The 25657-nt window shown below is 37.8% G+C and overlaps 1 protein-coding gene across 1 annotated transcript in view; it reads left to right on the forward strand.

Moving 5' to 3' along the window:
• The first annotated feature begins 6814 nt into the window (after positions 1-6814).
• LOC149266850 (toll/interleukin-1 receptor-like protein) overlaps positions 6815-25657 on the forward strand; it is a 109746-nt gene continuing 90903 nt past the window's right edge. The window contains exons 1-2 of the mRNA XM_089409344.1: positions 6815-7365; positions 7473-7655. Of these exons, the coding sequence (XP_089265470.1) occupies positions 6815-7365; positions 7473-7655 (734 nt within the window). The remainder of the gene's footprint in view (positions 7366-7472; positions 7656-25657) is intronic.

Here is a 25657-nt window from a genome sequence, read left to right on the forward strand (position 1 = left end):
CAGTTTCCCCCTCTCAGAGGTCGAATACACCATCATACTAACTATTTACAAGAATATATCCAACCATACCTAAGACTATGGAGGTTTGAAACCAACTCCCAATTTGGCCCAAAACTTATTCACTTTGACTTTACAAGCATTAATAACTATAAATCTACACTATTTTAACCTTAACAAACATAATTAAATTTAATTACATCATGTCAAAACCCTAGAAGACAAATTACATCATGGAAATTCGAGTTTTACTGAAACAACCCAAGAAAATGACCTTCTAGCAAAAGTGCAATGAAATTTCTCACAAGCACAGCGTGTGACTTGTGGAGGCATTTTAAGGGACTTTCTCGGATCCAAATTCTGATCTGAAAGATGTTGGAGAAATATTAGGATGTATACTAGGTGCCTGAACCTTAAAGCATGCAAAAACACTTCTCCAAGGATTCCAAAGATTTATTTCCCAAGACTTGTCTAGAAGCGCAGTGAGGGGTTGAAATAGGAGGCATCAACATGTTTTTTGACCCATTTTTTGACTTTCCTTTAGTTTCAGAGGCTAACATGGCAAACCATTTCCAAATATACAATGTTCTTACAAATGTATATCCAACGATGCAAAAAATCCATCCTTTGGAGGTCCTTAGAAGAAGCACATCGTGAGCTCGTTGTGCTTTTGTGCACCATGATTGTCAAAAATGCAATAAATACCCAAAATCACCAAAATTTGCCAAAATTTCTTCAAAATTTCTCCTTTTTCTCCATGAATGATGAGTTAAACAATCAATTATTCATCGTCAATTAGGTCAAATTTATCTCTTTTTTTAATCTTCTTCAGGGTTTTCTTTAGCTTCCTCTTCATGCTCCTACCCCTAATTTTGCAAATGTGATTTCAAGTGAAGTAATGCCTTGCCATGTTTCTATGAAGCTTGGTGTCCCTGTTGGCCTTCTTCAAGAGCTTCTCCAGGTGCTCATTAACCCTACTAAGACACAACTCCTTGTCTTTCTTAATCTCAGGTGCATTTCTGTCTTCAAAATCTTGCTGACCTAGTGGAGGAGATGGCTCACTCCCTAGTGCTTCCTTTATTTTTAGTCCTCTGGTCTTTGGCCTCCTTGGCTTGATCTGAGGCTTCTTATCTTCAATTTTCTCAACATATATCACTCTCTTACCTTTATCATCATCTGCCACCAAATCCACCCTAGGTTTAGAAAGTAAAACTTGATTTACCTTAAGTTGCATGTTCTCCTGCTGTAAGAATGCAATCATGAAGTTTGCTTTTGCCAAGAAATCCTTAAGATCTCTGATTTCTGCCTCTTTATCTTGGATGATTTTTTCAGGTGACTTGTCTTTCTCATTCCTTTCTAGGTCTGCCATGTGAGTATCAAAATGTATCATTCTTCTTCATGCAAAAGTGCATTATGATGATGTCCTGATGCTTCTTGTCCAACAGTAAGAGGCTGAACTCTTTTTATGCTGTCAGGAGAAAACAAAAGCCTCTTACCTCTGCTATATGTTTTTGTTACCTCTTCCCTAGGTGTCCTTGTCACTAGTTTTCTTGTAGAGCCAACTTCTTGAGGTCTTGGTGATTTTTCCAATGGTGAACTTTGACTGTTAATTTGAATACTAGTAGCAGACAAAAGAGAAGCTGACTGCATGAATTCCTCCCAAGATAAGTTGACCTATGAAAACTAATGCAAAACAATGATTTTGACCAAGCCTTGATGAAATAGGTTTTCTTGGTGATATTTCCCTTTGCTCTGTACCTTCTTTGTCATCTTGACTAGGCTTTTGTATAGGTAAAGAGATAGGTTAAGAGGTTTGATGGTTGTGAAATGCATGAGTAGTCTTATGTGATATTGGTATAGCCTTGAAAACCTACCCTCACAGGTAAAGTACTTCATGATCATCTTCATCAATGGAGCATACCTATCAAGCAACTGTCTAAAGGGAAAGATATGTATAGGAGCATTTTTGTAATATGCATTTAGGAAAAATTTGTAATTCTCAATGTCTAAATCCACCCATTTAAACCATATTTCTCCATTTTTAGGGATTCTAGTGGCTATGGCGGTGGAATCTTATGAAATGGTGAAGTCAACCCCTGTTATGTTGGCCTTATCCCTCCTGAAGTTGATGGCAAAGAGGCTTGTCAACTTGGCATGAGAACCTATTTCTTGGATCTTCTCACAAAAACCTAGGCAGCCCACATTTTGGAAAGATTCCTTGATGAATGGTGAGGCTATGATTTCCTGGACTTTAGTGGGCTTATACCTGGAAATTTTCCCTCCTTTATTGTATTTTTTCTTGTCAATGTTTGAGCTTTCAGTTTGCATGTTAAGACCCTAGATCACAAGGAGGAAGGATAGGGTTTGATCTGGGAAAACAGGGGATTTAGGAATGTTTTATTTAGGGAAGGGAATGAAGGGGTTAGGGGTGATGTAAATTTTTGAGGGAATTTTTGGGCATAGGGATAGGTGTTAGGGAGTGTAGGGAAGTGAAATTTTTGGGAATGAGTGAGGGGAAGGGGTAGAAAACTTCAAAATATAGTTCTAGCCTAGGAAATTGTTTAGAAGTGTAGCATAGGCTAGGGATTATGGGAAAAGGAGGCAGATGAGGGGAATAAGCATGGGAAAATATAAGGGGAGGTATATGGAGTGTAGGAGAGAGTGCTTGAGCAAAAAATGATAGAGTTTTGTCACTGCAATAAAGGAAATTGACTAAGAAAGCAAACGTGGATTGAAACCCTAGGAGAGGGTATTTCACTGACTTTTTGTGAGAAAATTGATGAAAGGAGGAGTGATGATAGTCTACTTACTTGCTAATGATGTGCTAGAACCTGTAGATTCTGTAGAAAATCCTTGAAATGGCTGATTTTCCTCCCACTTCAAAAGCGCATATTTCTGCCATAAGCACAACATGGCATGCCAGAAGCACAATGAAAGGGGTGAAATCTCTGACTTGGGTGAGGAATTTCGATGCTTTGGTAGATGGAATGCAATTTTTTGATGGATATGTTCTTCATGAAAGTGAAATGAAAAAATAGCGTGCTTTGATGGTCTTTTTATAGGCTGGAGGTCGATTTTTTCATTGGGTCATGATGTGATGCCACTTGTATTTTTGAGAAATGAAATGATAGGCTAGTGTACTGCAGCTTTGTAACTTAATTAGGAAAATTTACATCTTTATTGAGTGGTACATGTACCTTTGAAATATTTTTGAAGTTTTTTCCCTAATTACTAACTCCCTTGATGATGACTATGGTGGTGACATGACTCTTTTGTGGCTTATGATGACACCAAATGCATATGTAAGACCATGATTAAAGACCTTTGAACCTTTGTAGTATGAATGATAATGATATGACGACCTTAAATTATGACCAAGACACTCTTTTAGTGACCCATCACAAGGAGTGATGACAATACCATGACGACATTTTATGACCTTGAGTATGGAGGGAGTAATAATGACCTAGAACTGACCAATGATCAAATTTTATTTGAAAATATAACAATTTGACCTAATAACCCTATAAACCACATGAAAATAGTACATTTGATCATTAGTGACTCATAGACACTAACATCAGCTCCAACTGGGGATGGAAGCTCCTTTAGGAGGTGTCAAAAACACTATAGACCAAGTAGCCTCATCCATTGGGTGATGGAGTCAAAATAGAACACTTGACACTCAAAAGACTGACTAACTAAAATTAAGAAAAACTAAAACTGACTTGACTTGACAGAAAAACTTAACTATTCACTTAACTTACTTACACATGGCAACAAACCATCGGGATCTTAGGGTCTTCACCTTGGGCTTCAAATCCTAATGATAACCACCACCTGCTGAAGATATATATACAATCATGCGATATGGTCCCTTTAGTGTAACCAATCTAGCAAATGGCTACTTACTTGAATCTTGCTCGTACTTTCCATGGGTAGGGAGGAAAAAAAAATATAGGAAACTCAAAGTGACCACTGAACATGTGCTCATGATTCATAAATACAAGAAACTTCATATTCCCAAATGGCTGCAACAAATTGGCAATATGGTATATAATAATCTGGAACATTACCATATCTTGAAAGTCAATGGAAATACAAGCACACTCTTCATTTTCTGAATCTGGAGGAAGATCATCATGTGCAAGAGGCTCTAAAACAACCTCTTAGATTTCACTACTTTCATGCAACTCATGATGGTCAAATTGAAGTATAACATCCTCAAAATATGAAGCTACATGTATGATTGTTTCTTCATGTAAATCTGGATTGAAATTTTCTAGAGAAACATATTCATGAAATATTTGGAAAATATTACCTTCAATATACTCTTCCACAATTGGCACAACAAGATGAAATTCTATATCGCATACCCTTTTAATCCCTTTTTGTTGTTAAGTATGTTAGGAAGAAAACCTCTTTCAGTTTTCAAAATTTTAGTTCTCAGCTGCTCAGGAACCCTTCTGGAAGTTGACTAGTAAAAGCAGAAAACAAAGTCTTTTATGCTGAAACAGGATTTTTCAGTGGTTTTGTAGCGCACTATGAAAACTTTGATTTCGTAGTGCAAAACAGGCTTTTTACACTGTCTGCGCTACGAAAACGTGGATTCATAGCTAATTTCAAAATTTCTTCAAAATGATGTGAAATATAACTTCTAAACACATGGTGAGGCTTCTAGGACATGGAATGAGGCTGTCAAACTTTATTTAGAAAAGAGAATGACACTATTGAGATGAGATGACTCAAAACCTATTATAAGACTATGACTAGAAATAAGGCAAACTTTCCAAAGTTTAGAAACAAAAATTTTAGGGTGATAACAATGGCTCCACTAGGGATAGTGTGCCCTTGTGGTACACTAAGAACCTGTAGCTCCAGTGCCGCTATCCATCCTCTAGAATAAAACTCTGAACTTCTACCCAATATGCTCCTCAAGCCTTTAATGATTTCTGTAAGAAGAATTCAAATTGCACCTACTGAAACAGATGCTCAGTCAACCTACCCTGAGCTTATTTGCACATTCCTACCTACCCTATTAGCTGCAATCTCCACTTGTAGCTCAAGGAACATGAAACTTCCAATGAAGCTAGTCATCAATCTGATCTGACACTTGAATCTCTTGGTTGTGCTTGAAGCAAAATAAACATGATACTGAAATAACTGAGTTAGCATGAGATGTACCTGATCTTCAAGATAAAAATATAACTGGAAATCTGAACAGCAAATCGTTTCCAAGTAATCAGCTATAGGGTCAAAAAAGACATGATTAGTTTGATGATTCTCATAACATTCTATATCTTCAGACAACTGATTCTCAGCCACACAAAATTCCTTTGATATGCTATCCAACTGCCTTTTTGCATGATTCCCATAGACAATGTAATTTTCCTCACTACTATGATCATTCTTTGAAGTAATCTGCTGCAAGGAATTACATAAATGATCAACGTTTTCCTCTACCTGAGGGTTATAAAAAATTTCTTCCAGTATTGCTTCTTGGTGTTTGCAATTATTTTCATCTGCATATGATCCGAATACTGACAAGTCTGTTGCATCTCTACATCAATCTCAGAGGATGTAATATGATTTTTATAAGTAAACCCCTGCTGATTTTCATGTTGCATTTCATGGGATGTTATCCTTTCTTCTTGGTGTTGAAATGTATTGTTATGAAGAGCCTCTAAAATTTCTTCATCCATGAATTCATCATCATCATAACAATCCTCAAAATATTGAATAAAACTCGTAGAATGTTTACAACAATCTTTGACCAACAATAAGGAGGGATGACACTCTTTATACATGTCATAGAATACATCATGGAAATCAGCAAGAGAATATAATGAACCATTTTCCAAGCTTTTATACCAAGACCATGCTTTTCCTTCTAAAGTGGTCATAAACATCTTCATGAGACAATATTCAGGGAACTGAACCTTAAGACTGCGTACATGCATATGGAACCTAACCAAATGAAGAGCAGCATTGTCTTTCTTTTCATCTTTGAATATTGGAAGATCATCTAACCAATCAACCTTTGGCATAGGATTTGGAAAACCAAGGATATGAGACCGATTCATAGGAGCATACCTAGATTATGGATAGGTGAAGCATGAAGATTGAGATGGATGGGCAGGTGGAATCCCACATTTGTACCTAGTATGAAAAATAGAGCGTGAAAGGGCGTATGGGAAAGAGATTTAGAGTTTTTTAAGGGTTTTGTCAATGCAAAGTCTTCTTAGCAAATTTTAGTATGGAGAATGGAGAACACGTGCTGGACAGGTGAAGCACGAAGATTGAGATGGATGGGCAGGTGGAATCCCAAATTTTCACCTACTATGAAAGATAGAGCGTGAAAGAGTGTATGGGAAACCCAATTTCCACTATATTATAATAGTAGAGAACGTGCTCAGCATCGATGAACGTGGGCGGCTGTGTAGACTTCGTCAACCATCCTATAAAATCACAAAATGTCCTCACAAGTTATTATAAGAGTGGGTACGCATATCAAGAATATCGAAAAAAATTCAAATTCGAACCTATTGTAATACTGGGGAACCTCATTGACAATATTAAAGTGCATAACTTGCCAAAAAAACACAGGGAAGCCAGAGGAGTCCACTAGTTGTACGACTCCACTAGCTATATAACTATTCACTAACCAGGGGTGAAGGGTTTGCTTTAATAATATATGTATATGTACAATGATCTCTAAGGTTTTCATTTCAAACATAATTTTTGCATGCTTCTGAAACTCCAATTCATCCTCCTCCTCTGCAATTTGTGTCGAGATTTCTATTTAGCAATTCGCAAAATGGATGCATCCTCCTCCATTGTTGCCTCTTCCTCCGACGCTGTATCGTCCTCCATTGCTGCCTCCTCCTCCACCGCTGCTCAGTGGTACAAAGTCTTCATAAACCATCGCGGCGTTGATGTGAAGAAAACCTTCGCCAGGTCTCTGTACCTTCGCCTTCTAGAAAAAGGATTGAGGCCCTTTCTGGATGAAGATGAAATGCAAGCGGGATACAACTTTCCTTTGCAAATAAAAGATGCTATCAAAAACGCCAGAGTCCATGTAGCCATCTTCTCTCCCAGATACGCCGAATCATATTGGTGCCTACATGAACTTCTACTCATGTTGGAGTCAGAGGCTCCTGTTATTCCTGTATTTTATCGTGTCACGCCTGCTGAGGTTCGGTGGATGCAGGGCAAAGATGGAAAGTATGCAAAGGCCCTAAAAGAACTGGCAGAGAAGAGAACTCATGAAGGGAAGTTGCGATATGACTCCAACATCATTGAAAAGTGGAGAACCGCACTTTCTACTGTTGCAGAAAATAGCGGTTACGAGCTAAAGGTCTACAATGGGTGAGAACTCAACCTTCGCTCTCTAGATATGGTAATATTTTATATTTGATTAATAGATGTAGACGTTCTCACAAGTTTTTTTATTTTATTTTCTTTTCAATAACTAGTGAGGAGTTGGAGATGGAGCTGCTAGATAAGATTGTTGAACATCTGTCGAAAATGCTGGAAAAACGAGACTTGCACGTGGCTGACTATCCAGCAAGTTTGAATTGCAAGCTGAAAGATTTTGAGGATACAGTCCTATTGCAGCAATTGCAAAGCGGGAAACCTCAGGTCGTGGGGATCGTGGGGTTAGGTGGCGTGGGAAAAACAACTTTGGCAAAACAATTCTTCAATAAGAAGAAATCATATTATCTTAGATCCTGCTTTTTATCTGAAGTCAAAGATCATGCAACCTCTTTAAATTTGCTGCAAACAAAACTTTTGAAAGAACTGACTAAGAACTTTTGGAAGTGGTTCTCAACTTCTCTTGAGCACTCCTTGCTCTTAGGCTATTGCTGCAAATCTTCTCACCTTATGCTATCATTCTTTGTGTGATAGTAAGACCATAACTCTTCATCTCTATCAATTGTACCTCCTGCTCCTCTTCTCTAGAATCCTTTCTCTTGGGAAACTCTTTAATCTCCCTTCTCACAGGAAAACTTTCCCTGCTCTGATACCAAATGATGGAATGAGATTTTGGGGTTTAATCAAAATCCCTTTGCTTAATCAAAATCAATCTAGAGGCCTATGGTTTATGTCCCACTAAGCCTTTCGGAAGCATTCATAAGGCCTTCAGCCTTTAACCATGGACTTACATTAAAATCGGAACCACCACACTATCAGCCTTTTCACATCTATCGGGAGAATTACAGCATTAAGCCTTAACCCTTCGGCCGCAACAAAATATAAAGAATACACAGGAAATCTGCTCAAGCACATAGAAGACGGATCTAAAATATTATGCACCGGCATTCATAACTATCAGCGGGTCCGGTTCTTATCGCCTTCCCTCGGCGCTGTTCCAATGTCGGCCGACTGCTGACACCTCCGATCCTTCCAATCTATGATCAGCTTATCGACGATATAGCTGTCGACATATCACTTATCAGCTATTCAACTCCGTCGTCCCTTGACCTCTATCAATTGCGATCACCGATCACACCTCTGTTGTTGATCCTCTTTCGATCCAATGGTCCTCGTTTCATCGGTGGTCGCTCATCAACATTCCTTGAACTCTGGTGTCCGGCCCTTTGGAAACGATTTCTGCCGATGCGATATGGTTCTGGACCCTTGATCCATAAGATCAAATGACTCATGTGTCTCCTCACCATTTTGATGGAATCTCTGCATATATTAAACACAGTTCTCTACCACCTGCGTTCATAAACGACTCCACATATAGCAACATTCATTTGATCGCCATTGATCCTACTGTGATTGATGGTCGATCAACACACATACAAACAGGAAATTAAGACATCAACATATATTTATATATGAAACACAGACAGGCACATAAATCAACACTTAACACATGCTTTCTATTATATACAGAGCATGGTTACTATTCTAAGGCATTTCAGCCTTAGGACAAACCCTCCTTTCGACTACATATTGTCTATCTACAGCTCTCTCCTCTATCTACCTCACACTTGAACACACGGGTTCATATATATAAGGAACATTGTTGGGTCAGATCATGGAAGGATCCTATCAATCCTCGAGCCAAAAGCCTAAAAGCTCTCATACGCATGCATGCATATAACACATGGCAGATTACATTTTATAAAGTCTTCAAGACTTATCCATTCCATCTTTAAATCTGTTTTAAAACAGATTTTTCTTTGTTTTGCTCCCCTGGTCCACGTCTTCCTCTTTTTTCTTCTTTGGATTCCTCCCTTTGACTAAGGGTGCTGGATGCTCCTGCATCAAATAGCTACATACATTTTCTGCAACAACAAACAACCGTAGATTTTTTCTACAACAAAACTTACATATAGATTCGCTATATCTTTCAAAGTATAACCTAAGTATTTACAATTTCAAGTGGATGTGTCTCTTTTAGTATAGGGTACCTATACACCCAAAATCAACTTGACTCTTATTACATGTTTGGACTTCTAGGAAATTTTATAGCTACAAGTGTTTTCTATTGCAACAACTTGACAATTTTTGCTGCAACCACCTTACATTTTTGTAGCAACAATTTCTATAGAAAAACATGATGGTCAAGTAGAAAAATATCATTTAAATATGTTCATCAAATAAAACAAATATCAATTTTAACAAACTCAAGAGGACTAAAGAAAACTTGTCTTTAATTCTCATAATGTCACAATTAGATTTAGAACAAGATAATCAAATTCAAGAATCATATCCTCTTATGAAATTAACGTAGAGACATACACAATAGTACATCCAAGATAGAATTTCTATGGGTTTTGAGTTATAGTACACATATGTAACCATTAATATGACAACATATTGCTAACTTGTTTTCCTCTTTCCAACTAGGCTTCTAGCTTTCCAAGAATCAATATCACAATAATTAATAACATGTAAAATGTGTCACTACAATTGTGCTCTTACAACCCTTCACATGAAATTATTATAATAAATTCTAGGATTGCATATAGAGATGCCAATGAAATATCCATGTATAATTTCGTTTCCATAAGCTTACATTTGCCTTTTACTTAGACAATCCTATTAAATCTTAAAAATTAGCTATGTAAGTAAAAGGATAGATTTCTATAAGATCTAAGAACCATTTATATTCATATTGTCCACTATTTGGAAAATCATTTGGTGGGATCTGTGGGAAAATAGTCCCTTTGTTCAAAGCATAAATTAGAGAAATATAACTAGTAACTCCGTTCGGGATAAATACTTAGTGCTTGAATTCTCCTTCTATTTTCTATGTCTCTTATTTTGTTTCTTTTTTAGTGGTGTTTTGCCAATTACAAGCTCCTTTAGTACTATTTCAACCCAAACACATAGCATAGGACTTAGATTTGATTCTCATTCATCTTAAAAATCGATCTCATAGCTTGGTTACTCCCATTTAGTGATAGGGTGACTTCAGCCTATGGCCGCTCCCACTTCCAATACTTGAGTGTAACATCAGTTGTAGACTAGTCTTGAGTATATAAGTCTTAAATGTAATCAACGAATAAACCTTGGGAATTGCACAATCAATTGGAGGAAAATTCCTAAAAAATAGGGGCCTAATTCCTTAGGATTTGTATAAGGAAATAGGGGCTCAAACATAGGAAGAAATTGACTAAGTATGGACCAGAGCTTCTCATTGAGCAGAGAGATAGGTTATTCACTTGGAGGTTGTTCTTAGAGTGGGCAAGCAATTGCAATACATTCTCTATTAATCTAATTAATGCAAAGAGGCTTGAGGGGTTTTTCCCAGTTGGGTTCCCCTAGAAAAATAATGTGCATGTGTGGTTTTTCTTATTGCATGTTTGTGAATGTTTTTCTAACTTGTGAATTAAATTTTGTAGATCAGTGGAGTCGAATTGTGTCTCTTGATTTTAGATTAAACTTCTTGAGAAGTCGCAATTATATCACTAGATTTATAAATGGTATCAGAGCAAGATTCACATTAGAACATGAATTTCAAATTTCTTCCTCAGGAGGTTCGAATTTGCAACTTTAGTGTAGCAGGATCTCTTCGGAGTTGGAAGAATGACCTTCAATGGACTGAGATTAGAGTATGCATTGGAAGGAAACTCAAAATTAATTTCTTGAAAGGATCAAATGGAGGTGGTGCTTGATGATAACGGATTTCTGAAATATGTCAAGATAAACATTCCAAAAGCAGGATCAGCTGATGCCCAAAACTTAGCCCGATGGAAGAAATATGTAGCCAAGGGGAGGAGAATAATCTTGGAGGGAGTGTGATACCACATTTTCTCAAATATCCATGGAAAAGAAACTCCTTTCGCAATGTGGAAGGTACTAACAGAGCTATTCGAGCATAGAAATGACCATATAAAATTGGCCCTCAAAGACAAACTTTGAAATATCATGACACAAAAGAATGAGACTATTCGTAGTATCTCACTAGATTTACACAAGTTCAGAATGAGCTTGGAGGGGTTAGTGTGAATTTTTTAGAAGATAACCTGGTGAGCCTATCTCTTCTAAGCCTTCCCAAAAGTTGGCATGGATATCAGGACTCGATGAGCGGGAATGAGAAATTATCGAATTGGGAATGCTTCTGGTCTGATTTGGTACACGAAGAGATCAGTCATAATATCAGAGATGGAACTTCATCCAAGGGAGAGGATGAAGAAAAATTTTCATTGGTTGGAAAGGGAAACAAGGGAAAAGGGAAGAAATCTCAAACCAAATCAAAATCCAGCCAAGGGGGCAAGAAGAAATACTTGCCCAAAATAAAATGCTTCAATTGTCATGAATTCGGGCGCTATGCTACAAAGTGTCCACACAAAAAGTCTGGCAAGAAGAACTCAAGAGGGGCAACAGGTGAAGCATTGACTTCAAAGTTTGAGCTAGACTTCACCCTTCTCACATGCATGGAAAACACTATGATGGGGAGTGTGTGCTACTTGAACTCAGATGCCTCGTTCCACATGACAGGGTCTCGAGAGTTTTTCAGTGACCTGAAGGAGAAAGATCTCCAGATGCATATTGAGCGTTGGGATGAGGTAAGGGATAATGCTATCGGGATTGGTACAGTAACCTTTAAGAGGGAGTAAAGATCCCCTCTTCACCTCAAATATGTCATGTTTGTTCCAGTCCTAAAGAAGAATCTCATCTCTGTAGCAGTTTTGGAAGACCATGGTTATGATGTGATCTTCAGTGAAAGGAAAGCATTCTTGAGACACATAGCCATTGGAAAGGTGAAGCAAATCGGGGTTCATGTGAATCACACGTATAATCAATGTGGAATATTATGTTGGATTAAGCGGTAAGGAAAAGAAAGTGTAGAGCCACTATGTTGGTGAACGTTGGCACAGGATATTGGGCCATTTGCATCATATTGCCTTAAATATTATGCAACAAATAACCATTGGCCTCCCTAAATGATCACTTCAGAAACATGATGTCTGCAAGGGTTTTACCTTGGGGAAGTATGTAAAATCCACATTCCATGATCGAGACAACAAAGCACATGTAGTCTTGGAAAGAGTCCACTCTGATGTTTGTGGACCCTTCTTGACAACCTCCACTACCATATATAAGTACTTTGTTATTTTTATTGATGATTTCTCAAGGAAGTGTTGGATCTTCTTCATGTAGAAGAAGGATGAGAAATTCTCAAAGTTTGTAGAATTCAATGCACTAGTTGAGAAATAGACTAGTAAGAGGGTGAAGGCTCTCAGGAGCTATTAGCACTCCTCAGTGTCCCAAGGCTAAGAAAGGAGACTGACGGAGGTAACCTCAAAGTAACTTTGGATCTGGTAGCTAACCCTACCAAATCAGAGAGGGATCTCTCAATGATCTCACAACCAATGAGTGACTGGAGAGGAAGATAGATCTTAGGCTTGAAATCCAAAGCTCAGTAGGGTTTGATATTAGGGTTTGTTGGTTCAGGGTCAATAGGACTAGGAAACTAGGTCAGGGTTTCAAAATATCAGTTGCAGAGATGTAATGGGGCAAGGTAGGTATGTTCAGTGACATTTTTGATTTGTCATGGTGGTGTATGGTTGAAAAAGTGAAGTATCACAATGAGCATATGAGTTATGAATTCATTTAACGGAGGAAATTAAACATAAACATGAAAATCTCATCAAAACAGAGCATAAACATGTTGAATTATGTTTGAAGACTACTGAGATGATCACATGAAAGAATTAAGATGGAAGTAAGGACACATAACATTCGTACTGATGATAAAACAAAGAAGAAACATTGTCACAAAATCATACCACAGGAATCCCAAGATAATAGCTACAAACTGCCTGTATTACTCCTACAAAAGTGATAGTGTGCACTAGCTTCAAAGCCTTTGACTCACAAGCATCCAACCCTCTATAACGCTTACATTAGGCTACATATAGACCAAAGACTAGTTTCCCACTCTTAGAGGTCGAATCCACCATCATACTAACTATTTACAAGAATATATCCAACCATACCAAAGACTATGGAGGTTTGAAACCAACTCCCAATTTGGCCCAAAATTGATTCACTTTGACTTTACAAGCATTAATAACTATGAATCTACACTATTTTCACCTTAACAAGCATAATTAAATTTAATTACATCATGTCAAAACCCTAGAAGACAAATTACATCATGGAAATTCGAGTTTGACTGAAACAACCCAAGAAAATGACCTTCTGGCAAAAGTGCAACGAAATTTCTCACAAGCGCAGCGTGTGACTTGTGGAGGCGTTTTGAGGGACTTTCCCGGATCCAAATTCTGATCTGAAAGATGTTGGAGAAAGATTAGGATGTCTACTAGGTGCCTGAACTTTAAAGCATGCAAAAACACTTCTCCAAGGATTCCAAAAATTTATTTCCCAAGACTTCTCCAGAAGCGCAGTGAGGGGTTGAAATAGGAGGCATCAACATGTTTTTTGACCCATTTTTTGACTTTCCCTTTAGTTTTAGAGGCTAACATGGCAAACCATTTCCACATCTACAATGTTCTTACAAATTTATATCCAACCATGCAAAAAATCCATCATTTGGAGGTCCCTAGAAGAAGCACATCGTGATCTCGCTGTGCTTTTGTGCATCATGATTGTCAAAAATGCAATAAATACCCAAAATCACCAAAATTTGCCAAAATTTCTTCAAAATTTCTCCTTTTTCTCCATGAATGATGAGTTAAACAATCAATGATGCATTATCAAGTAGGTCAAGGTTATATCTTTTTTTAATCTTCTTCAGGGTTTTCTTTAGCTTCCTCTTCATGCTCCTACCCCTAATTTTGCAAATATGATTTCTAGTGAAGTAATGCTTTGTCATGTTTCTATGAAGCTTGGTGTCCCTGTTGGCCTTCTTCAAGAGCTTCTCTAGGTGCTCATTAAACCTACCAAGACAGAACTCCTTGTCTTTCTCAATCTTAGGTGCATTGGTGTCTTCAAAGTCTTACTGACCTAGTGGAGGAGATGGCTCACTCCCTAGTGCTTCCTTTATTTTTAGTCCTCTGGTCTTTGGCCTCCTTGGCCTGATCTGAGGCTCCTTATCTTCAAGTTGCTCAACATATATCACTCTCTTACCTTTATCATCATCTCCCACCAAATCCACCCTAGGTTTAGAAAGTAAAAACCGATTTACCTTAAGTTGCATGTTCTCCCGCTGTAAGAATGCAATCATGAAGTTTGCTTTTGCCAAGAAATCCTTAAGATCACTGATTTTTGCCTCTTTATCTTGGATGATTTGTTAAGGTGACATTTATTTCTCATTCCTTTCTAGGTCTACCACGTGAGTATCAAAATGTACCTATTCTTCTTCATGCAAAAATGCATCATGATGATGTCCTAATGCTTCTTGTCCAACAGTAGGAGGCTGAACTCTTTCTACACTGTTAGGAGAAAACAAAAGCCTCTTACCTCTGCTATATGTTTTTGTCACCTCTTCCCTAGGTGTCCTTGTCATTGGTTTTCTTGTAGAGCCAACTTCTTGAGGTCTTGGTGATTTTTCCAATGGTGAACTTTGACTGCTAGGTTGACTAGTAGCAGGCAAAAGAGAAGTTGACTGCATGAATGCCTCCCAAGATAAGTTGACCTGTGAAAACTAATGAAAAACAATAATTTTGACCAAGCCATGATGAAATAGGTTTTCTTGGTGATATTTCCCTTTGCTCTGTACCTTCTCTATCATCTTGACCAAGCTTTTGTATAGGTAATGAGATAGGTTAAGAGGTTTGATGGTTGTGAAATGCATGAGTAGTCTTATGTGATACTGGTATAACCTTGAAAACCTACCCTCACAGGTAAAGTACTTCATGATCATCTTCATCAATGGAGCATACCTATCAAGCAACTGTCTAAAGGGAAAGATATGTGTAGGAGCATTTTTGTAATATGGATTTAGGAAAACTTTGTAATTCTCGATATCTAAATCCACCCATTTAAACCATATTTCTCCATTGTTAGGGATTCCAGTGGCTATGACAATGGAATCTTATGAAATGGTGAAGTCAACCCCTGTTATGTTGGCCTTATCCCTCCTGAAGTTGGTGGCAAAGAGGCTTGTCAACTTGGCATGAGAACCTATTTCTTGGATCTTCTCACAGAAACCTAGGCAGCCCACATTTTGGAAAGATTCCTTGATGAATGGTGAGGCCATGATTTCCTGGACTTTAGTGGGCTTATACCTGGAAATTTTCCCTCCTTTATTGTATTTTTTCTTGTCAATGTTTGAGCTTTCAGTCTGCATGGTAAAACCCTAGCTCACAAGGAGGAAGGATAGGGTTTGATCTGGGAAAACAGGGGATTTAGGACTATTTTGTTTAGGGAAGGGAATGAAGGGGTTAGGGGTGATGTAAATTTTTGGGGAAATTTTTGGGCATAGGGATAGGTGTTACAGGGTGTAGGGAAGTGAAATTTTTGGGAATGAGTGAGGGGAAGGGCTAGAAAAATTCAAAATATAGTTCTAGCCTAGGAAATTGTCTAGAAGTGTAGCATAGGCTAGGGATTATGGGAAAAGGAGGGAGATGAGGGGAATAAGCATGGGAAAATATAAGGGGAGGTAGATGGAGTGTAGGGGAGAGTGCTTGAGCAAAAAATGATAGAGTTTTACCACTGCAATAAAGGAAATTGACTAAGAAAACACACGTGCAGTGAAACCCTAAGAGAGGCTATTTCATTGACTTTTTGTGAGAAAATTGATGAAAGGAGGAGTGATGATAGTATACTTGCTAATGATGTGCTATAACCTGTAGATTCTGTAGAAAATCCTTGAAATGGTTGATTTTCCTCCTACTTCAAAAGTGCATACTTCTACCATAAGTGCAGTGTGGCATGCTAGAAGCGCAATGAAAGGGGTGAAATCTCTGACTTGGGTGAGAAATTTTGATGCTTTGGTAGATGGAATGCAATTTTTTGATGGATAGATTCTTCATGAAAGTGAAATGAACAAATAGAGTGCTTTGATGGTCTTTTTATAGGCTGGAGGTCGATTTTTTCATTGGGTCATGATGTGACACCACTTGTATTTTTGAAAAATGAAATGATAGGCTAGTGTACTGCAAATTTTTAACTTAATTAGGAAAATTTACATCTTTATTGAGTGGTACATGTATCTTTCAATTTTTTTTGAAATTTTTTCCCTAATTACTAACTCCCTTGATGATGACTATGGTGGTGACATGACTCTTTTGTGGCTTATGATGACATGACCTAATGATGACACCAAATGCATATGTAAGACCATGATTAAAGACCTTTGAACCTGTTATCTCAAAATCAGTTCATGATAGGTTGTTGATCAGGTAGACCTTAAGTAACTATTTCAAACCTACTTTTGGCTGAGGCTTAGCCTCCTCAACCTGAGAGGGTTCTCTCAAAGGATTAATGATTTTTTGATTATGAGTAAGATGGCTAACTCTTATGAAACAAATGTAAAAATGTAAGTGGTGGAAACACAATTAGAAAGTATCCATTGGGCTTATGGAGTCATATATGCTTCAGTATTGACAGTAAGGTTAGCTTTACATAGAAGTCAGGGCATTTAGAACTCAATGCATATAGAATACACCGGAAACACATAGGGTCAACACAGTTTACAAATGCATGAAGGAAATTAGAGCACTATTAGTGATTTCTAAGTAATAACACATTCATACCACTGTAGATAATAGGAAGAGAACAATACAAGACATTCAAAGCATCAAATTCCTTTTGATTCCTGAGAAGCAAAGCCAAAGCACTGTATTACTAAAAAAACAGAGTCTTTACATAAAGCCAAATATCAGAGCTTTTCTCAATAAATTTCCAACCCTTTGTACATCAGCTCTTCTGCTATATATAGAGCTCTTTACATAACTGAGATTCCTCCTCCAGCATGAGGGGAACTCGAATTCTTCCTATGATGACACCTATTAACAGTTAAAACTAACTAATAAATGCAACTGACTGCTAATTAGCAGTTTTAGAGACCTAGAACAATTAGGATTCTAACTCTTCATCATGTTGGTAGTAGCATTAAATACAACCCAAATCCATTCTCTGACAGATGGTCTTCTTCAGTTTAGCTTTGGTGGATGTTTGAAACTGCTTGCTGGCCCTTAATGTCTCATCTCTTAACTGCTCCTGGAAAGTAGGAAACTGCCCCTGTTTTTTTGCTTTTGGTCTCCACAAGGATATTCGAAATCAATTATCCTTGCTGTTCTTCTTTGATTACACAAAAATGTTTGGGACTATCATGTTTTTCATGCATTGTAGATCTTGCTCATGCACCTATATGAAGATAAAACCTCTTTAATTCTGCCTGAAGTATGATGAACAATACTAGCTGTGATCACTTTTATAACAAATGGCTTATGGTTCATATATGCTTTTCCTTTGCTCGTTTTGCCCTTGCTGGATGCTTGTATTGTGTAAATGATCCTTCTTCAGAAACTCCTTTTCGAAAATTTTTCCCTTTTGTCCCTCAAAATTGGTCAACTTCATCAAAATATGCAACTACAGCAGTTTCGTAGCACGCTACGAAACTGCTGTGCATTAGGCATTATCTTCAGCAGTTTCGTAGCACGCTACGAAATTGCTGTGTAATCACAAAAACATAGTTTTAATGCCAAAATTCAACTGTCTTGGGCTTCTTTATCTTGGAATGTCCTTTTCAACTACCCTAAAGTTGTTCAAAACTGAATGCAGAGGCATCATTCTTCAAGGAAAATTTCAAAAAGGTAAATCATCAAAATTTAAGGACTTAACTTTACTTGCTGCGTGATTTTCCTTAGCTAAGAAAATCCTTCCCGCTAGCTTAGTTGTATCTTCAAATCCTCGATTTGCCTCTTCATGATTCTAATCCCAGCTCTCAGTCTTGTATTAACTTTTCTGATGAATTTTGCTTCCTTTATTGCAGGGACTGACCAGGTGTAGTATTGAGCATGACAGTCGACCACCTCGGGTATTGCAATGGTTTTGTCTTCCCACAGAGCCTCCATTTTGTTAAAATGACTTCCTTGATTGCATGTTTCCTTGATGCTTTCTTCAGTTTAGCAATTTCAAGGTTTGCTAATTTCAACTTCTTTTTCAATTCTTCAACACTATGTTCCCCTTGAGGGATAACTGCCTTACCTTTATCGTTTTTATGTAGCTGAGATGGTGTTTCTGATGTAGTCATAGGTTCTTCATGAGCTTTAGCTAACTCCTCTATTTCACTTGACTGTGGCAGCTCCTCTTGTATCTCCTTTGAATGCCTCGTTACAGGTCTTCTTGGTTTAAAGACAAACTTAGAACCCTGATCATCAAATTTGAGCTTTTTCGAGGCCTTGACCCCTTTGGTTCTGTTTTTACCTGATTCTATCAAGTCTTCTCGAACCAGAGGAGATTCTTCAATGTCGATAGCTTGCAGCAAGTCATTCAGACTTCCCTTTGAAACCGGGCTTTCTTCAACAACCACTCTCTTGCCTTTTCCTTTAGCTAATTGACTCCTGGTTATTCTTCTATGGATTGCTTCACCTGTAGATGATTCATGTACACCTTCTTTAATATGAGTTTTCTCTTTCTGGGACTGCTGGGGTGTGTCTTGAATTACCAGTGGTCTGGTGGGCTCCTTTACCTGTTTCCTAGCCTTCAATTTTATGAATCTCCTGGATCTTGTTTCTGCACGATGACTGATTTCTGGTGGAGAACTCTTCGTAGCCTGAGGACTGAGACCAGTTTCATTCTTGAAGCCAGACATAAACATGAACACGGACCATTCTTTGTCTATCTTCTAGAGCTCATGCAAAATGATCAATTTGACTAAGCCGTGATGAAACAATGAGGTCTCACAGGCTTCCTTCTTTAACTGGACCTTGTCACACATTTTTCCCAGGCTACGAAACAAGTAGAAGGGTAAATCAAGAGAGATCTTTCCAGTGAAATGAAGCAACAGTTTGAAGTGATAAGGATACACCTTATGATACCTCCCTTCGCAGGTGAAGTACCTCTGTATGCAGGTAAGCAAATTTGCGTATGAATCTTTGACAGAACTTCTGGGCATGGATTTATTTAAGTCTGAATTAATGAACTCCGGTTTCAGAAATTCCTTGCAGGGGGTCATGTCAAACTTGAAATTTTTAAACCATTTTTCCTGTCCCCTTGGAATCTCAGTGACTGTCGATATAACTTCTGGAGAGATTGGAAACTCAATTACCCCAACCTTTGAATTCAATCCTGTGAAATTTAAAGCGAACTCTTTGATGACTTGCATATGGCCTCCTTGAAGTTTTTGGCAAAACCTCCAACAGCCAACCTGTTTGAAGGCTTGTTCAACTTCATCATTCTTTAGGATGCTGTCTAACCCCTCTGGTTCATTCCTCAAACATCTACCTGACCTATGCTCTTTTCTTTCTACAGACCCCTCCATGAAACTCCAGCAGAATGAAAATTTGAAAGACTGGCACTGTCTCACACTTCGATCACTGCCTCACTTGAAAGCTGCCTCGCTTGAAAACTGCCTCGCTTGATCTTTAAGAAATTCAAATTGAAAGGCTGCTCAATTCGCTCTTCATGCATGAACCAAATCATAATGATGAGTATGAAAACTTGGCTCTTTTTGAAACTTGCAATCTGAGCGTACCAAGACATTTAACGACCTTAATGATGAGGATAAGCAGTTGAATGTGATAGGCGAAGTGTATGGACTGACCACTGATGATGTAAGAATAACGGATTTTGATAGATATGACAGCTAGACAAGATTTTCTACGGATCTACACGAATCCCTGATTTCGTAGCGCAGCCAGTGCAAAATCTAGGTTTTGTGCTACGAAATCACCTAAACAGTTTCGTAGCGCGTAAGAACTTTGAAACGAGTTTCGACATATGATGTTCATGTGAGATATGAGACCAATGATAGACTAAAACACAGAATTGACCCCTTTTGACATACCAACAAGACTCCTATTCAAACTCTTAGACTCTAAAACAAGATGAAAAGACCAGACCAAAACTGACACCAACCCTTTGAAAAATTTAAAAAATTGATGTTCAGAATTTGAAATATTTTTTTCTTAAGTGATAACAGAACCTTTGTAGTATGCATGATAATGATATGATGACCTAAATGATTACCAAGACACTCTTTTAGTGACCCATCACAAGGAGTGATGACAATACCATGACAACATTTTATGACCTTGAGTATGGAGGGAGTAATAATGACCTATAACTGACCAATGATCAAATTTTATTGAAAAATTATTTGAAAATATAACAATTTGACCTAATAACCCTATCAACCACACAGAAAGAGTACATTTGATCATTGGTGACTCATAGACACTAACATCAGCTCCAACTGGGGATGGAAGCTCCTTTAGGAGGTGTCAAGAACACCGTAGACTAGGTAGCCTCATCCATTGGGCGATGGAGTCAAAATAAAACACTTGACACTCAAAAGACTGACTAACTAAAATTAAGAAAAACTAAAACTGACTTGACTTGACAGAAAAACTTAACTATTCACTTAACTTACTTACACATGGCAACAAACCATCGGGATCTTAGGGTCTTCACCTTGGGCTTCAAATCCTAATGATAACCACCACCTGCTGAAGATATATATACAATCATGCGATATGGTCCCTCTAGTGTAACCAATCTAGCAAATGGCTACTTACTTGAATCTTGCTCGTACTTTCCATGGGTAGGGAGGAAAAAAAAATATAGGAAACTCAAAGTGACCACTGAACATGTGCTCATGATTCATAAATACAAGAAACTTCATATTCCCAAATGGCTGCAACAAATTGGCAATATGGTATATAATAATCTAGAACATTACCATATCTTGAAAGTCAGTGGAAATACAAGCACACTCTTCATTTTCTGAATCTGGAGGAAGATCATCATGTGCAAGAGGCTCTAAAACAACCTCTTATATTTCACTACTTTCATGCAACTCATGATGGTCAAATTGAAGTATAACATCCTCAAAATATGAAGCTACATGTATGATTGTTTCTTCATGTAAATCTGGATTGAAATTTTCTAGAGCAACATATTCATGAAATATTTGGAAAAGATTACCTTCAATATACTCTTCCACAATTGGCACAACAAGATGAAATTCTATATCGCATACCCTTTTAATCCCATCGTCTTGGGCTGCATTCTTCGGTTGCTGGTGCTACTCATTACTTTTGAACTCAATGGATGAATGATGACTCTTAGGGATCTTAATGCAAACTAACTTAGAATTAGGATCTTTATCAAGGAAAAGAGAGTAGTTGAAATGACCATTATCATATGTATCTTGTGCATCAAGGCTACTAAACTCTACTAGTTCTCCCTCATGATCACAAGATTGTTGCGAATTGTAATAAGCTATAAAATATGGAAGATGATTGTTAGCATTGATATCCCACTCAGTTTCAATTTCATCCAAGGGAGAAGACACCTATTCTTCTCGGTGATGGAAAGGATTCTCATACAAAGCCTCCAAGATCTCTTCATCCATGAACTCTTCATCACCATAAGAATTCTCTAGATTTTGAATGAAAAGCTTAGAATGTTCACAACAATCCTCAACCAATGACAAAGAAGGATGAGACTCTCAATATTTTTTCAAAAAATGTTGAATGAAAATCTTTAAGAGAATAAATACTAGCAGATGGAAGACCTTCATACCAAGATCGTGCTTTTCCTTCTAAGGTTACCATGAACATCTTCATCATACAATCTTCAGGAAATTGAACATTTAACTTATGCACATGCATGTGAAATTTAACGGGATGTAGAGCAGCATCATCTCATTTCTCGTCTTTGAAATTCGGAAAATAACTCTGCCAATCTACACAAGGCATGCGGTTCGGAAAACCTGGAATGTGATGTCGTTTTAAAGGAGCATACTTTCTGGAGATAGAACTCATCTCATTTTTCTGGATCCTATTTCCAGTGGAGTCTTTGGATCAAGTTTAAGCCACCAGGTGAATGGTTCAGCCTTCATATGTTTTTGACCACTGTCCACCATCAACAAATCAGATCTCAACTTTGATGATCTTTCCTAGGGAATATGAAATTGCTCGCTTCCCAAGTATGGTCGCCAAAAATTTTAGCACTCCTCAGTGTCCCAAGGCTGATAAATAAGACCGACGGAGGTAACCTCAAACCAACTTTGGATCTGGTAGCTAGCCCTACCAAATCAGAGAGGGCTCTCTCTATGATCTCACAGCCAATGAGTGACTGGAGAGGAAGATAGATCTTAGGCTAGATATTCAAATCTCAGTAGGGTTTGATATTAGGGTTTGTTGGATCAGGGTCAATAGGTCTAGGAAACTAGGTCAGGGTTTCAAAAGATTAGCTGCAGAGATATAATAGGGCAAGGTAGGTATGTTCAGTGACATTTTTGAGTTTTCATGGTGGTGTACAGTTGAAAAAGTGAAGGATTAAAATGAGCATATGAGTTATGAATTCATTTATTAGAGGAAATTAAACATAAACATGAAAATCTCATCAAAACAGAGCATAAACATATGAATTCTACTTGAAGACTACTAACATGATCACATGAAAGAATTAAGATGTAAGTAAGGAGACATAACATTCATATTGATGATAAAACAAATAAGAAACACTGTCACAAAATCATACCATAGGAAACCCAAGATAATAGCTTCAAACTGCCTGTATTACTCCTGCAAAAGTGATGGTGTACACTAGCTTCAAAGCCTTTGACTCACAAGCATCAAACCCTCTATAAAACTTAGATTAGGCTACATATAAACCAAAGACTATTTTTCCCCTCTCAGAGGTCAAATCCACTATCATAGGAACTTTTTACAAGAATATCTCCAACCATACCTAAGACTAGGGAGGTTTGAAAACAACTGCCAATTTGGCCCAAAACTAATTCACTTTGACTTTACAAGCATTAATAAGCATGAAACTACACTATTTTCACCTTAACGAGCATAAGTACATTTAATTACATCATGTCAAAACCATATAAGAAAAATTACATCATGGAAATTCGAGTTTGACTGAAACAACTCAAGAAAATGACCTTCTGGCAAAAGCACAGTGAAATTTCTCTGATGCGCAATGTGTGACTTGTGGAGGTAGTTTGAGGGACTTTCCCTGATCCAAATGTTGAACCCAAATATGTTGGAGAAATATTAGGATGTATATTAGGTTCCTAAACCTTCAATAATGCAAAAAAACTTCTCCAAGGCTTCCAAAAATTGATTTTCCCAAGACTTCTCCAAAAGTGCAACGAGGGGCAGAAAAAGGAGGCAGAAACATGTTTTTTGACCCTTTTTTTGACTTTTCCTTCAGTTTTAGAGACTGACATGGAAAAAACGGTCCATATTTGCAATGTAATTGCCAAGATATATCCAAACATGTAAAAACTCCATCATTTGGAGGTCCCTAGAAGAAGCACAACGTGAGCTCGTTGTGCTTTTGTGCACCATGACTGTCAAAAATGCAAAAAATACCCAAAATCACCAAAATTTGCCAAAATTTCTTCAAAATTGCTCTTTTTTCTCCCTAAATGATGAGTTAAACAATAAATGATGCATCAGAAAGCAGGTCAAGGTTATCTCTCTTTTTAAGTTTCTTTAGGGTTTTCTTTAGCTTCCTCTTCATGCTCCTAACTGTAATTTTTCAAATCTGATTTCTAGTGAAGTAATGCCTTGCCATGTTTCTTTGAAGCTTGGTGTCCCTGTTGGCCTTCTTAAAGAGCTTCTCTAGGTGCTCATTAACCCTACCGAGCCACAACTTCTTGTCTTTCTCAATCTCAGCTGCAATGGTGTCTTCAAAGTCTTGTTGACCTGGTGGAGGAGATGGCACACTCCCTAGTGCTTCCTTTCTTTTCAGTCCTCTGGCCTTTTACCTCCTTGGCTTGATCTGAGGCTCCAAGCTTCTCAAAATCTATCACTCTCTTACCTTTATCATCATCTGCCACCAAATCAACCCTAGGTTTAGAAAGAAAAAATTGATTTACCTTAAGTTGCATGTTCTCCTACTGTAAGAATGAAATCATGAAGTTTGCTTTTGCCAAGAAATCCTTAAGATCTCTAATTTCTGCCTCTTTATCTTTGATGATTTGTTTAGGTGACTTGTCTTTCTCATGCCTTTCTAGGTCTGCCATGTGAGTATATGTTATGAAACCAGCTCACAAAAAGATAGAAAAGATAGATCAACGCCTTAGAATTCAGCCTCTCCGAGGGGGCAAACTCCTTTACATTACACAAATGAACAATTCTTGGATGATTCAAATGACAAAACCTCCTTTCTATATATAGGAGTCTAAGGGGTCACAATATAACCAAGCCGACCTAACAATAATAATATAAAGGCACAAAAATAACAATAGAGGGATCCTATGGGGCACAATAATAACAATATGGGGACAATAGGGGCACAACAATAACAATAAACCTTGCTTCTGCAACCTCAAACTACCTACCCAGCCTAATACACCTAACATTTTTTCTTCCTTTTGAATGGGTGCACTTAGACTTGCAAACCCTGATTATCCTCTTTTCTTTTGACTGCCCTCCTACCTAAATCAACCCTTGTCTCCTCCAAGGGCCCAGATTAAGCGGTTGGGCTCCTTAATTTCTCTACCTAACTACTGATCTACCAAGCTTGAACTGTTTGGACAGATGCCCTTCCTCTATTCTACAACAACAATTTAAACATGGCATGGTCCAGTTTGAACTGTTGGGCCACCCATCAAGTGTGATAATCAGCAACATTTGCACATTGTGAAGCTGCAAATGAGATAGCAGTGGCATTTTGGCTAGACACTTTCTTGGTCTTTTGATTTGGGGTTCATTTCTATTATTCTTCCTGACCAACTCATTTTCTTGCCTTTTGATCATTCTTTTAAGGCATACCCTCTTTACATTTTTAATTTGCAGCATGAAAAGATGAACATATTTGGCACTTCCACTGTCAATCATGAAAAACGAAACCTATTGGTATAGGAACATAACAGTGGCTCCACTTGGGGATGGCCTTTGCTTGTGAAAGGCCAAGAACAGCAGGTCAGATTGCCTTGTTTTTCAACTCTTGCTGTAGCCTTAAATTTCCTTCTCTTGAAGACTAATGATCTGAACCTTTGTATCCTGTATGTAGTCCTTATGAGCTGCTCTGTGCAAAATTACAGCTTTGTCTTTGCGGTTTCTCTGAATATTTAACATCATCTGTATACTTCCCA

Source organism: Pinus tabuliformis, chromosome 6 (assembly GCF_031772625.1).
Source record: "Pinus tabuliformis cultivar Carrire ecotype Pingquan chromosome 6, CPIR1, whole genome shotgun sequence".
Classification (NCBI taxonomy): Eukaryota; Viridiplantae; Streptophyta; class Pinopsida; order Pinales; family Pinaceae; genus Pinus; species Pinus tabuliformis.